This window comes from Cryptomeria japonica, chromosome 7 (genome assembly GCF_030272615.1).
Source record: "Cryptomeria japonica chromosome 7, Sugi_1.0, whole genome shotgun sequence".
NCBI classification, from domain to species: Eukaryota; Viridiplantae; Streptophyta; class Pinopsida; order Cupressales; family Cupressaceae; genus Cryptomeria; species Cryptomeria japonica.
In genome coordinates this window covers 314585740-314602523 of record NC_081411.1, presented here as the reverse complement: position 1 = coordinate 314602523, position 16784 = coordinate 314585740, and the positions used below count along the sequence as shown (strand labels likewise).

Here is a 16784-nt window from a genome sequence, read left to right as displayed (position 1 = left end):
AGCGATTACTCAATTATGAGAACACCCTAAAGAAAATTGGAGAACGAAGCCAAAAAATTTTGAAAACCTTTGTCGACAGCTTCAGTGTGATGATCAGAAAATTGGAACAAATCCATCAGGAAAAAAAGTCAATTCATACTACTAAGGATAAGGTTCCAACTCTTGCAGGGGGGACTACTGGTCACGACAAAATAACTTGAGCAAGTACTAGGGAGATGACCTAGCATGCCAAGAAGCTGGAGGAACTGAAGAGCATTGCTGCCTCTATGGTCCAACTGGAGCAAGAAGTGGTGAAGCTTATCATAAACCTTTCTTAGGTTTTGTTTCTCATGGATGTCCTAGTTGTTTATGTGATGTCCCTTTGCCTTGTTTGTCTTCTTGTTAGCTTTTTGTCTTTGCCAACTGTCTCCTTTTTGTATTATGCTCTATCTAGCTGGTCTTTACTGTCTTTTCTTTAGATCATCTTTCTATAAAAGGTTTTTGGGCCCCCTTCAAAACCTTCTTTTCACTTAGTTAAATTTTAAAAAAAAAAAATTATGGATTCAAAAACATATGGCTAAGACTGTAATCACTTTGTAGAACATTGTAATTTTTTATATTTAGACAATGGCAATTGTAAATCTCAAAAATCAATTGTAAAATTAATTTATTCTAAAATTAATTGTTGTTTCATTTAGTAATTAAAAGAGAATTTAGTTTAATTTTAGAATTTAAAATGATTTGTTCGTAAAAAAGAAAAATATAATATTTTTTTTACGATAATATCTACATAAATAGAGAAATATTCTATTTATATCTAGATTTTAGTTTTAAAGTTATTGTAAAACTGATTGATGATTCATTTTACAATTTAAGAAATTAGAATTTAGTTTCATTTTAGATCTTGAAATGATTTGCATGTAAAAAGGAAAACTAGAATAAATGTTGCTTATTCATTTAAAAAATTTAAAAAGTAAAATTTGGTTTAATTTTAAAATTTGAATTGATTTATATGTAAAAGGAAAAAAGAAAATACAAATATTGCTTATATATTTGATACCTATAATCTTAGTGTATTGGATTTTTTAATATTAATTACTAAATAATAGCATAATTGTCTTTTTTCTTGATGTATAATCATATCATTCAATAAATTGAGTGCATGTAATTTGCAAGTAGCTTGATATACTTCTATTGAAACCGTAGATAATAATGAAGATTTTTTTTCTAATATTGTATAAGAAAATGATAATAAGTGTTATGGATGTAGATATTACATCAATGAACTTTGTAATTTATAAGACTTCAACTAAAATATTGTTAAAATTAGTATATTACAGTGGTTATTATAAATTTGATAACCAAACTTTTAGTTTGCATAGATTGATAAAATGTATGACTGTTGTATATTTGTGAAGATAAATTTTTTTACTACTGTAGCAAGGAGGGCACCCTAAACCCTCACAAAATAACAAAACTAGAGAGCAAAAACACAGCTACTAGCATCACATAACCAAAAACCCTGAAAGCAGAAAAATAACTCTCAAAAGTAATAAAAACCTAGCATACCCACATAACTAAATATTATAACCCTATCCATCTTCCTACTATCCATAATAGTACTACTAGCATATAAGTGAAAAGAATCCATCATAGTATCAGAGTATTTAATCCAAATAGAAATACCCAACATAAGGCACACGAGCCTATTAAAATAAAAGTCCATAGAAGTAAGAAAACTAATACTATCAGCTTTTGAAATTAACACAAACCAATAAAGGCACTAACCCAACAACATCATTGTCATCCTTGATGAGGTTCTAGTCCCACACAAGATGTTGTATCTATTCCTTCTAGATCTCAAGGTATAGCATGTCCTCTTTCTACTCCTCTTGCAAATTTTTAGTTTTTTTCTTCATCCTTCTCTGTCCCAAAACAAACCCCATGGCCACTTTCTACATAATTCCATTAGTAATAGCACATAAGGATTCTAGGGCCTCTCCCATTAGCTGATATCCCTTCATATACCCCTTCACCTTCGCTTCAAGGTTCATGACCTTAACCTGTAGGTCAATTATCTAGTTTTTCCATTTCTTGGCATTGAAATTATCCTTGTCCATAGGAGAGTCGTGAGAGAAGGGGACCATTTTCTCACCCTCAAAAGTATTTTGAGGTAGGGATTTCTGTTCTGAATCAGCCTTGACCTCTAGAGAATATGTCAAACCCTCAGAGTTCTCTTTACTATCCTCCCCCTATTCCTCCCCTTCCACCTAAGATTTCTCATCCTCCTCACCCTCACTAGTAGAGCCATCATCATCGTTAGGGGTAAAAACCTCTGCTAGATCAGGTGAAACATCTTTGGTTTTAATTTTTTCTTTTTGTTTTTGGCAAGGAGACAAGACAACCTTCTTTCACCAAAGTTACCCTCCCACTTCTCCTTTTCATGCAATTCATCTTCTTTCACCTCAAAATCATGCAAATCTAAGTTAATTGTAATGTGCATCTTGCTAGAGTCTTTTTCAATCTTTCTAGCCTTAGTTGAGCTATTTTTAGAGGTTCCATCTTTTCTTTTTTTAATATTATCCTTGAGCAAGGTAAATTCTAGGGCTTCAAATTTCAACTCGACAAAGGGATTTTTACCTTTAGATTTGGCCATAGGGGCATTCTCATTCAAAGGTAGAGGGTTAGTTTCTATGAGCTAAATTCTCATAGAAGAGTGTTGGGCTTTGTTTCTTTTCTCATAATTCCTAGGGATGGTTAGTAAATAACTATGATGAGGGTAGTGGTCAAACACATACTTATACATGGCATAAATAATCCCTTGGTGGAGCGGTGGGGTAGCACTCTTCAAAATGCTAGCAGAAAGTGAAGTGAAAAGTTAATAAGGAAAATTAATTCTATCACCATGCCTTATGTGGTTTAGGATAGAAAAATTGTAGCCATGAATAGTAGTGTAATCTCTCTAAAGTAAAGTATTTCACAATTAAATAGATAACAATTTCATAGGGTTTATGGAGGACCGAGTGATCATACCCATTCTGTACCACCACCGAATTTTTTCCCTTGTAAAAAAATCTCTTTAGATAGTTCTTGTAGTCTCCAGAGCTTCTTTTCTTGACTTTCTTGACTTTCTTGCCCTTGTTCCTCAATCCAGTCACCTCCATAATTACCTCTGATGAGACAACAAAGGAAATGCTACCAATTGAAACTTCACCATTCTGCCAAGAGTTATAGAATCTTGATAAGAGTGCTCTATTATAGCATTTCATGGCAAAGAAAAAGGGCATCATCCCCGTTTTGGAGAAAAGGTCCCACACATATTCATTTTTTTGGATCTCTTTGCAATTTTTTGGCTCTAACCTCTTCAATAGACCCCCCATGTTCATAAATAGAAACACAATAGCTTTGTAAAAGATTTGAAAGCGACACAAACAAAGCCCACAACTCAAAATTCCAACCCCACCAAATGAAGAATAACTACCAAAAAGGCATGTTTTTAAATGAAATTCACCACTACCCACACAAATGAAAAGACCACACATCATGAGAAAAACTTTCCACTATGCAAGATAAAACTGTCACCTTTCCATTTAATAATTTCCCCATCCTTAGTAATTAAGGCCAAGTGGTGAAAAGACTTATCTATAGTACTGACATCATAAATGCAATATTTGGTGAAAATAGGGGGCTTTTAATTTAGGTTGTGTATTGGGAGGGGGTAAAAAAAAAGGAGTTTAGGGGTGAAAAATTGCAACATATATTTTTCCCCTTCATCTCCTTATGTTGTGCAACTTTTAACTCCTCTTTGTGACATAGCTTAATTGCCTCATGTAGATTCTATAATTCTATTGGTTGTATCAGACATTAACAGGTCAATCTTTTGGTGCAACGACAACTATACTTCTAACAAGTGGTATCAGAGCCTAGGTCATAGCTTCAAATCCCCTTTCTTGTACTAAGGGGGGATTTTTTCATGGTGTGTGTCCTTGGTCTCCTTGTGTTGTGCAGTGTAGCGCTCATGTTTGTGACATGGCTTAACTACCTAGACTTGTACCTAACAATATTTCTTTCTTAAAAATCATGTGGCAATTTAATAAGCTTGATAAGACTCATTTGACTAATGTAAATAGTGGATCAATCTTTCCCTCTTATTATCGCATCTAAAGAGGAGTTGTAGTTTATATACTTCAAGTTCCAACCATATAGGATGAATGTGGACAAACAAAGACATTGTGACCGAAAACATTTCATTTATATAAGGGTAAAATTAGTTAGATTTGTTCACCAATATGACAACATAAAAAAATAAATTATAAATTCATCATCAAAGGCGAAGATGAAATGTAGGAGAGAATCTTGAGTCAAGATTCAAATTGTAATAACCCAGCGAGTTTGATCCATCATTACTTGATGAGAGTTTTTAGAATGCATGCTTAAGGAGTATTGAGGAATCAATGAAGCCGAACTAGAAGTATGCACAGCGAAAGAATGGGTGATAAACAAAGTCTGGTAAAAAATGGGGAAGAGGGGCCTATATGTCCATAGCTCAAGCTTCACATGGCTACATACTCTTGCTAATTAATTCCCTATTTTCCCCTCCCACATGTTTCTTGCTTCAATAGCGAATCTAAGACGCCTCCAACCTGAAAACAGTGCTCCACTACAATCTGTGGGGACCAAATCGAAAGTTTGATGGTTATTTAATCCATTCAAACTTATCTTACGAGAAGTGTATTGATGGTTACATGAGATTAGAAGAAAAAATAGTTCATTTCCGTAAGAACGCTTAAAATAATATAGGGCTTCAAATTTTGACCTTACATTTTGCATTTTAATATCCCGTATAAGAAACAGTAGGTTAACTGTTACAAGAAACAGTCAAGTTTTTGGTGAATGGAGGTGATATATAATTTAAAATTCCAGTTGTAGTGTGGACAGGATTAGGTTCCACGTCACGTTATACACGCTGTTCAATTTGTCACATTTGGAAACATGAAAATTAAAACATGGTGAAATGCATTGTCATGACAAGGACTTTGTAGAAGAGGTTATCGTCAAAGAACATATTTTTCTTTGAATTAAAAGAATAAAAAAACATAAAAAAATCACTTCGAAGATAATGCAATTTATGTACACGAAAGTTAATTATATTATATATAATTGTATAACAATTTACAAAATAGTAATCATGATACATTTCTATTTTGATATAGTAATATTTTTTTATAGTATTATTTTTAATTGAATAATGATAATACAATAATGTAAGTAACTATTAATGTTTGAAGGAATCAAAACATTGATTCAGACAAAAACATGTATTAAGATGCAAAGAATCTTTAAAAGGTTGGGAGGAATCAAAAATTGATTAAGGTTAAAAAATATTAATACAAAGACAATGCATTTAGTAAGAAATTCAAAATTGTTCTATGAGCTTCAGCATGACATTAGGAACATACATAGTTATCTTATTTACAATGTGTTGATTGTTTTGACAAAATTAAATTTAACATCCAACCAATTTACTATGAATATAAATTTATGAAAAGGTTGTTGTAATAGATAGATAAAATAATATAATTAAATAATCTATAATAGATTGAAATCAAAATCAAATAACAATTGTCAAAGTGAGAATTTATGCATTCTAGAGAATGAGAAAGTAGTGTACCATGATGAAATGATGAAAGTAGAGAATTTAATTGCTTAGAGTTCAAGTTGGTTAAAGTGATTTTATATATTTTTTAAGTATGTAAATAAAGGGTTCATTAAACTTGTTCACACATGTTAAAACAAGTCATATAAGATCCAAGATTGGGGTCCAAGTGTCATCTTCATGAATTTTTGGTTGCAAGAGTACTCGAGCCTACATATGATCATCACCAACCAATAATATTGGTTTATTTTCTTCAATTTTAATTTTGTTTTATTTGGCTAGGCTTGGGCTCCAGCTCTGACAAGTTGTGCAGTCACCATGCCTCTCTTTCAGTCCAAATGTTCCTTGTATCATTAAGCTACAAAAAAATTAATGATTTTGGCTTAAGCAAATAGGACCAGACCCTGATAGGTTTGATTGAAAATTACTTTCATGTTTCCCACTATGAGAGACAGAGGGGCCTGCGAGGAAGTTTTACCAACACCCCCCACATTGCATCACTTAACTATTGATTTATAACTAGCAGTTCCTACATTGGTTGCATGGGTAGTAATGTAAATTCACTTGTGAAAGCTTTGGAATTTAGTCAAATGTATGTTTAGAGGAGAGTAAATTTGTATAGAGAGGAGGGGCCAAATGAAAGGTCATGAATGTAATTTTTTTTCCAATGTGAATTTATGTTTGTTTTCATTGCAATCTAATATTGAGTGGAAGTTAAAAAGTAGTGCAGAGAGTCTCTGCCAAGTTTTTGTGTTTGGGTTTATAGTTTGTAGGCAAGGGTTTTTTATTCTTGCATCAATTGTCATTGAGAATGGGTATAAAGTGAATTACTTAGTTTAGAAAAGTTAAGAGTTGTTGGTAATATAAATATACCAATTTATGATAGGTGAGATAATCTCAGAGTTTTAGGTCATCAAACTATTGATGTCATTTTTTTGACAAATCTTTTTAAAATTTATAATTATGTAACATGTCTTAAAGTTAGATTCAACCTTTGATAATTATGAGTCAATTAACTTCTTGAGTATTAGTAGAAAGGAAATATTTCTTGATTTTTAGAATCAAATATCATGTATGAAGACAAAATTGACACACAGAGTGTAGTTATCAAATAAAAGAAATTTAAAAACTATATGTAATGAAACTAAAATTTTCTCAAGGAATAACTAAAATTGGATTACTCTTATTTTAAACTTATCAATTTTTATTTCAACTCAACTCATTGGAAACCGTGTCATTAATAGTTTAGTTGTTAGAGAAATTTGTACCAATAAGATTTCCTTGACATTTTGAATAGCTAGAATTCTTATGTAATCCTTTTATATTATAAAATGCTTACTCTTATTCAAACTAGGTCACATATGAGTGAGTGATTCCTAACAATAAAAAAAACTAAATGGATTCCTTTTTCAAATGAAAAGCTGAAATAAGAAGATTTTGACCCCATTGAATCGAAAAGACTATGATTGACCATGTATAAAACTAGTAGGATCTATTCTATCAAATTTGGAAAGATAGGCTAGGAGGACATAGAGGGTCACTCTAATGGGTGAAATAGGAATTGGTTGTAGGAGTGGAAGGTTGAACCTAATTTGTATTACTTGTGTGAGGTGGGATATTAAGGCTTTGAGTTTCTTGAACTTGTCTTTCTTGTTCTATTGTATTGGAACCAAGTTATTATTGAGAGTGTGCATAGTAAGATCTAGTTGGACTATTGGTCTTGAGAATGATGACCTATCACTGTGGATAGAATTTCAACTTGAAAAAAAGGTCACAAAATTTATGGAAAATTAACTAAATTGAAGAGATGAGTGTAACCTAAGATTCTATTGAAACGTGTTAATGTTGTCTTGGGCCCAAAAAAGACAACACAATTCAAAGGGCAATTTGAATAGTCTGAATGGGTGAATTAAATGAGAAAAGTCACCAAAAAAGGTGAATGGCCACACAACTTTTTAATTATGTACCTTATTAAATTTAAGATCCCTATGGTTGGGAAAAGTGATGGGTTAGATCAAGTGTTCTATATGGCTCACATGTACAAATATAGTACATATATGTAATCCAATGGATCAGAATATTACGTGAGTACTTTTAAATTTAGAGGAATATTAAAGTTGGATTGTTGCTAAGACAATATCAGTAATTATACCTTTCCAACAACTGATTAGATGACTTACATAGTATATTCCTTCCTTTGTTAAAGCTACCTAAGGGTGACTTACAAAGCATATGTGTCTAATGAATATTAGCTTATTATAAACTGGAATGGAGCACATAAGAACCTAATTAACAAATACATAAATATTTATTTCATATGGTTATCTCATCAAGGGGAAATGACTTAATAGTCATAGACCTCAACTTCACAATTATAAAGTTTTTAAATGGTATATTCACCTTTTATAAAAAACAATAACCATGCTTCAATATTTAAGTTATGAGCTTAAATAAATTAGTTAAAGCTTTGAGTATCAATGATGATGTCATATTAGTTATGTCTTTAATTAGTTGTCAAAAAACACCTCAAAAGAAGTTAGATTATAACTTATACATCAAACCTTGTATTATTGATCAACTTTTATTATTATATAATTGATTATTTCTTTAATATGACTTGTGAAAATAATTAATTTATATTTATTTAATAAAATTTAAATAGAATAACTACTCTACATAATATTATTTTATCATTCCGAATAAATAAATAAACGTACATACAAAATAAATCATTTATGTACCCACAGCAGAACAATTATTGTTCTTATCTAAAATCCACGACATCATTTCAAAGGACAATTTAAGATGCTCGCTGCTATTTGCTATGTGAAAAAAAATTAGCTATTTGTCTGAAACAAAATTATCTATCAAACGTACACATTTATTAGTTTATAAATCTAGCCCTTAATGAAGCTCAAATGATCTGAAAATGTACAGTGTAGATCTATTCCATACTGCTCGTAGTGCATATAAAGCATCCCGTACAACAGTTATATCAACCTGTAGCGGATTACTTTTACATTCCGCTGTTTGACCAAGAAAATACAATAATTATAATCCAACATTGCCTGCGAATGCATGTGGCAATCAATTTTAATAAATGCAAACATCTCTGTACTCAAAATTCCAATGACCAAAATATGGAGCACGTCTATAAGATTAGAACCACAATTTTTTTTGGAATATGAAAATAGAAAATTATAGTTTCACGATGTAATATCTTTTAGTTTGCATCTTTTGGATTATTTAAAATTGGGACGGATAAGGGAAAAAAATAAATATTTTAGTGAGGAAATATTTTTATGTTGGTAATATAAAATATTAATAAATGATTATATATATATATCAAATGAGTTTTCTTGATTTCAAATTTTTATATTAAAAATTGGAATTTTAATAAAGATTTTTTTGATATAGTAGGTAGGTATAGAATACATATGTCAATTTGTTTTTTGTTTGTATTATGCTAATACATTTGAGGTTATATTATTGAATATTTATATTATATAATTTTTTTTTATCTCTTTGATGTTTAGATTATATTAAGAAAGAGATGCCATGCTAGTAACCCGCATAAGAAATTCTAAATAATAATATTTTTTTTATTAAAGACAATATCCTATGAAAAAAAGTCAAACCTATAAACATTTACAATTTCATTTTTAATAATAAATAGAAAAGTTAAATTAATAAATATAAATTACAATAAAACATCTTTATATTACAACGGCATTAAATACTTTTTAAAGTATTTGGATTTTTTTTATACTCAATTAAATAAGTTAAAATATCTTAATTGTTATTACTATTTGCTTTTTGAACAATAATTAACTATATTAATAAAACATATTTATTTATTTTCGAGATTAAAGATATTCGTTTTGAGATAGGATTACCCCTCCGACGCTAAAGATGGAATATTTTTTTATTTTTTTATTAAAAAAGGAACTATTAACAAATGCAATGATGCTCGTAACGAGTTGTAAGTAGAAAGCTCCAGAGATGGTCTAACCGACCAAAAATGGAACTAACCAGACTTCCTTCGTCATTGCAGACAAACTTCTGGCCGAAGAAAGCATCAAAATTCCACAAGTAAAATATTACAATTAAATATATCAGTATGAAGCGCCGGAGAGTCCCATGTGTGTCCGAGTTTTTCTTTTATTCTTGGTTTCTGAGTTTTTCTTCAACTAGAGATTATGGAATCCAAGAATACAGTTCAGGAAAAGATCAATCCAGATCGCTGGATTATTCAGGTAAGGGATAATCTGCAGATAGAGGAGGAAGAACAAGAAGAGTTATCTCTCTGTGTGTTCAATGTGCCCAAGGACCTGTTGGCAGCTAAGCCGGAAGCATACACTCCGCAGTGTGTTTCCATTGGGCCATATCACCATTGGAGATCCGAGCTGAATGAAATGGAGAGATACAAGCTCGCTGCTGCTCGGGCATTCCAGAAAAGAATTGATGGTCACAGGTTCGAGTCCATCGTCAAGGAGGTACGAAACTACGAGCGCCGAATTCGGAGCTGCTATCACAAATACCTCGAATACAATGGCGAAGCGCTGGCATGGCTCATGGCTTTGGACGCCTGTTTTGCTCTCGAGTGCTTGCAATTTTTGGGCAAGCGGACTTACCAAGATTCATCAGAAGGAACTCAGGTGCCAAAATGTTTAGATCCATTCGGCAGAAGCGCTACCCACAACGCCATAATGAGAGACCTGACGATGCTGGAAAATCAGTTGCCGCTGTTTCTCTTGCAGAAGCTGATGGAGATCCAGCTGGGCTCGAAGGACATGGCAGAAGAGAGGCTCTGCATTCTGGTAAGACTTGCTTGTATAGAGTTTTCTCCATTTTTGTTCAACGTGCCCGATAGCTCAAGGCTGCGTATAACAGAGAGGAGTCACATACTGGAGGCGCTCTATTTCTCTCTTTTCATTTCTCCCTGGAAATGTGATCTTATCGGGAAGGGCGATGGGGAGGAACAGCGGCCTTCGCTCGATCGAAAAAGAGTGGCACAAGAACACAGCTCTCTATGGAAGGCTTTTAGTTCGTTGGACATCGGTCCCATTCGAGAATTTAGGAAGCGTGTGCTGAGACAGAGGGTAATCCAATTTCTGATAAAGTTGCCCCTCCGCCTCCTGTCTGTTCTGGGCAAGCTGCCAGTGCTGCGCCTGTTTAAGGAACCCTTAACTTCACTTTTTGGATCCAATGAAGCAGAGAAGGAAGGTGAACGAAGCTCCTCTGTGGAGACTCCACCTACACGAGACGAGCTGGCCGTTCCGTGTGTCGCCGATTTGTCTTCTGCGGGAGTGAAGTTCCTTCCCACTGATGGAGACCTTACCACAATTCGCTTCGATCAGGCTAGTGCCACTCTTTATCTGCCAAAAATGAGGTTGGACTCAAACACAGAAGTGATTATCCGAAATCTTGTGGCTTTCGAAGCTTCGGTGGTGCCCAGTGACCTGAGCTTCATTCGCTACGCCGATTTCATGAACGGCATCATCGACACCGACGAAGATGTTCGAGTGCTGAGAGAGAGCGGAATCATTTACAATCACCTGGAGAACGACGGGAAAGTGGCGAGTCTCTGGAATGGTATGGGGAAATGTGTGAAATTGTCAAAAAATAAGTGCTTAGACAAAGTTATTGCAGACATGAATAGGTATTATAAGCGGACATGGAGCGTGGCCGTGGTGGAATACATGAAGAAATACATATTTGGTTCATGGCCGTGTCTGTCTTTACTGGCTGCGATCATACTGTTGCTTCTCACATGTTTGGAAGCATTCTGCTCCATATATAACTGTAAACGCTGGATGAAGGACACGAATTTGTTTCAGGAGTAATGGCGGAAGAATTGTCATACACTTCATGCCCTGTGAATAACTTGTTACGGAGAAAAGCTATTACTATTGATATGTCTGTGCTGTGTTGGCACGGGCTTTATATGTGTTGCTTTCTGTAAATGAATTAAAATCGAAATGTTCATGTGTTTTCATCTGCTCTACGATAGGGATTTTGATGAGCAAAGAAAATATTTTTGCATTATTAAATTAATAATTCAATAAAAGCGTTATAGTACACGGTAAGCTTACATCCTAGAAAGAGAAAGACCAGAAGAATATATTTGAATTACTAAATTATAATATATCAGTAAATTCGTATGCCGTAGTACATGTCTAATATTTTAGAATTATTGAATAACTATTCAGTCAATTTATGGAGCCATTTTCGACCTTTTTATTATGCTTGACTAAGAGCTTTACATTGTTTATGAATTTTAAATTGTTGTGGCATGATACTTTAACTTTAGATAGGGGTTATTTTATATAACTGGTTATTGGTTAGTTTGTACGTTGAGTGGAGGTAAAGTGTGTGAAATTGAATTTTTTATTTATTTATTAATTTGTTAAAAGTATAATAATTTAATCTATTTATAAAGTTAAATTTATCTTTATTTTATAAAGAAAAAATCATTTTATTTTTAATTTTATATTATTTTAATTTATATAAAAATTATTTTAAAAATAGATTAAAAATTAAAAAACATTGTAGTCTACAACTTTGGATTTATATAGTCTAATCACTTTAGTTATATATAAGATAAATTAATGAAGAAAGAGAGGAAGATTCCTTTTATAGTCCCAAGAGTACATGTTCTTCACTATTAGGCTAACTCAAGCTATATATCTATAAGCTATAGTAGCAACAGCAACAAAAATCTTCTTGTACCACTAAATTTGTATGAAATGCCATTCTTTCTTATGAAAATTTTCATTTAATAATATAATATAAGATTAAATGGACAATTAATAACATATAAATATATTCTAAATTTGAATTTAAAATAACATTATAATATTAATGAAATGAGTGAAAGTGGGAGAGGCAGGAGTGGAGGTTCTAGGGTTTCCTCAGGGGAGGAGGAGGTCAATTCTGAAGATGATGGAGATGGCAAGGTTTGGATTGTTACAGGGATGGTCATTCTAGGTATTTCGGTGTTGGGGGTGGTCTAGTTTATTGCAGGGGTGGCAGGTTTTGTGTTGGGAGTGGTCTGGATGCCCTTGCCTTTCATGTGTTTGCAAGTTTTGGTTCCCTCTCTGGGTTTCATAATGTTTCTTAGTGTTCTATTCTTCGGCCATGGTTTTGTTGCGGCTTTTGTGTTGCACTGGGAGGAGGTTGTGTGTCTCATTGATCTCTACTTTGCTCCGATCATAGTTTGTGCTCTTGTGGTTGGTTCTTTGTTCTGTGTGGTTGTTGGTGTGGGTTTTCCTTGGACTGGGAATGGAGGTGTTGTTGATGTTTTTATTGAGTTTGGTGGTGATGCTAAGGGCAGAGCTTGTGGCTTTTCCCCTTTTCCTTCCTCTTCTTGATATCCCTTAGTCTCATTGGTAGGCATTGGGTTCTTTCTACCACTTTTGGGTGCTCAGTGCAAGGATTCTCTTGGTCTTGGTCCTGTGTGCGTTTTTTGGTGGGAGTCTTTGGCTATGGATGTGAGAAAACCCTCGGTTCTCTCCTTGTCTCATCCTTGGTTTGGTTTTCTTCTACTCTACCCTATTTTTTTTTATTCTCTCTTTGTGGTGGGTTTCCCTCCAATAGAGGTGGAGTGGCTGCTTGCGTGTTTGACTGTGAGAGGATTGCATGGGCACTTAGTTTTCTCTCCTCATTGTCCTATAGAGGTGGCTCTTTCCCCTATTGAGGTGGAGATTAGGTGTGAGGGAGTGGTTTGTCTTCTGCTAGCAGCGAGTGGAATTTTTGGGCCATCGGATTGATTTCCCCATTGTCTTATTGAGGTGGGTCTTTTTCCTATTGAGGCGGAGATAAGGGGTGAGGAAGATTTTCAACTATTGTGATTCATGCTGCTGGTTGAGGTTGCATGCCAATTCTTTCATGTTATCCTTCACACATGGGTTTGGGTTCCCCTTAAAAACCCAATTTCCCAAATTGTTTTGTGGGTTGAGGGAGCCTGTAAAAACCCTTGTGGGATCTTATGTAAAATATTTTGGGTGCATTTTCAAAACCATATCTCCCAGATTGTAATTTCAGGTTGTATTGTTGTTGTTTTGTCTTTTTTCGGTTGTGGGAACCATGAAAAACTCACATTCAAGGTTGAGGGAGCCTGGAAAACCTTATTTTCTCTGTTTTTATCAAGGGCTTGCTAGATGCTAGTAGTTTTCAAGGGCCCATTCTAATCAAGGTTTTTTTTTTGTTAGGTTTGGGTTTTGTGATGTTTTATGATGCAGGGATTCTGTTACAGGTTATGGGAGCTTGGAAAAGCCCTTCTTGTTGGCTGAGGGTGCCTAAAAATCTCTCATTCTCTATTTTTTTGAGGTCTTCTACTTGCTGACATAGATTCACTCCTTATACTAGCTTGTTCTATAATTTTTTTCTTTTGATTTTTGGCTAGTGTTGGTTGGCTATGTCTATGTTGATTGCTAGTTAATGTTTTGGCAGTCATTGGTTCTTGGTCTCTGGATGCCCATAAGTCTAGAAGGTTTCAGATTCTTTCCAAAATCTATGGTTCACTACCAAGTAGTCTTACTCATTTTTTGATGGTAGTTCTTTGATTATAAGGGTTTCGAGGCCCCTCCAAAACTACTTTTATCCTAATCAAAAACATTATAACATTACTATATGAAAAAAAATTTATCAAATAATTTTAAAATTTATCTTACATTATTTATTTATATTTGATATTGAGTTAATCAAAGAAGTATAGCCTTTTAGTAAAATTTAAACAAGACCTAGAAATTTATAGATTTATTTTGAAGTCATTAGGGTTTTATGATATGAAGTTTTATCTTTCCCCATACACTTTGTATCTTAATTTTGAAGCTTTTTCCTCTTCCTACCATTTCATCTTTTTATTTATTTTAATTATGTTTATATCGCCTACCTTTCCTCCATTCACATGTACACACCACTATAATGTAGACACACCCCACTTAAGAAGTCACACCCCAATACTTTTTTTGGCTATAATTGATAATGAAAAAATAAATAAAGGATTGATTGACTGAAAAAATAAATAAAGGATTGATTGACCTATTTTATAAATGCCACAAGCTGGTCTTCGCTTTCCACAAAATTTCTACTATAAATATCTTAGTGTTGGTATGCAAAGAATCTATATAGGCACAAGAAGGATCATAAAAATAAGGCATGCCTCTCTCCAAATTTACAAAGTATTCATGAATATGATTATGAAGACGAAAATGCTTGGTACTCAAACATGAACTAATGTTGTACTTTGAAAGCCTATCTACCTTGCCATGAACTAAATGCATGAAAAGTTAGTGATATGGTTCTTGTATTATAATATTGCGCAGGCCTTATTTCCTATCTTCATTGAAATAAGAATTTTTTAATAAAATTTTGGTATGGATCTTGATATTTTAAGAGAAATATGACCTTAATATTCATGTCTCGAGATTATTAGACTTAATCTCAATCATAGTATTTTCATAGTTATACTTCCTTTAAATTAATCATCACATGGGGTTGAGTATTTTCATAGTAATATTACATTGAAATCAATTATGTCTTAAACAACCTTAAGGAGTCTTGTACTATTTCTTGCCATGATGTGGCCCACAAGTAGCCATATGCAAACACCTCCTTAGAAATATCCACCACTACTTGACTTGATATTGTTGTTATTAGTACATGCTTCCCTTGTAATGAGAATTCATCTCTCTTTCATATAAAATAAATTATTATTTTTAATTAAATTAAGTGGGGAAGGGCCCCAACCCATTATAGATCAAATATAGTACATTAAGACCCAATTGAAAAATAGCTAGATTACCTTAGGTAATCCAACAACAAAACAACACTGCTAGAACAAACAACCTACTAAAATTTCAAATAGGGGCCAATAAGTGGTCTTAAAGGAACAAACCAAGATGTCTAGGTCAAAAGAAGATGACCCTTTTTCTTGTGATGCACAACTATCAAAGAGGAAACCAAGTCTTGAGAGGCAAATGCAATAGTATTAGAAGAGCCCTCCAGAATAGAAGTCATGTCTGAAAGCCATGATGTCAAACTTAGGATGGGAACCTAGCTAGGGAAAGAAAATTTGACACCATTAATGAAATAAGCTCCATACTCAAGAGAGAACCCAAAGGATCCCAAGGGACATTGATCACACGAGCAATAGGCATTAGAGAAATAAGGGGGCTCCAAAACAAGGGCCACCAAGAAAGAGCAACCACGAGAAACAAATGGAGCTAAAGCAGAACAACTAGGAAATAAAGAAGTAGGGAAAGGCATTAAGGAAGGGGTTTTCAAAATAGTGGACAAGTTAGAAGTGGAATCAATAGAGAAGACTGTAAGGCGACACCTCTAGCATCATTCCACTGAGTAAGAGACGAGAAAGGATAAGGCATGCATAAAAAATGAGGCAAAATGCCTAGTGACAAAACAACATTTTTAGATGACTATTAATAACATAACCACTCTCAACATAACATTACATTTTCAATATCCTTTTAAATTTAAAGTCATGTAAAGTATATTTACTTGTGTACACAATAAATAATATATGATCTCCAAATATCATGTAGTGAAAAAAATGAGATACCTATGTGAAGCTAGGTAATTAACTAGTATCTAAGCTACTTGATACATTATTTCATAAGGAGTTAAAAAGGGGGTAATATTGAAAAGGTGCAAATTGATAGTTAAGAGAATCTTACCAATTTGGTAGTTATAATAAAAATAATGAAATCTTATGCAATAGTTTAATTTGAAAAAATTGTGTAATTGAACATTATGGCAGAATGCTGGATTTCTTCTATAACTTATTATTTTTACTCATAATTTTCACTACCACTTGTAATTTTCTATATATACAAGCTATAGAAGAGAGTATTACAAAATTTTTTTTACTAATATAAACATTTAATGTTGATTAATACAAACTTAGGTCTCTATGAAGGTGACTATTTTGCATAGTTATTTATCCATGTATATCTATTATTCAAATGTTTTTATTTTTATTTTTTCATATCCTTTATCATATTAATGTAATAAATTTAATCATAATTTGAATTGGTTTGGTCATTATTCTTTAAATAATCTTATTTGTATAATTTTCCTTGTGGATAAGTTTTATTCTACATAGTTTGGAACTTATCTTAAATTCAAA

The 16784-nt window shown here is 33.0% G+C and overlaps 1 protein-coding gene across 1 annotated transcript; it reads left to right on the top strand.

Annotated features, from left to right (window-relative positions):
- The first annotated feature begins 9783 nt into the window (after positions 1 to 9783).
- Positions 9784 to 11731, top strand: LOC131057050 (putative UPF0481 protein At3g02645). The gene has a single exon (XM_057991243.2). It carries the CDS (start codon positions 9835 to 9837, stop codon positions 11479 to 11481), a length of 1647 nt encoding a protein of 548 aa, XP_057847226.2. The 5' UTR covers positions 9784 to 9834; the 3' UTR covers positions 11482 to 11731.
- Positions 11732 to 16784: the final 5053 nt, after the last annotated feature.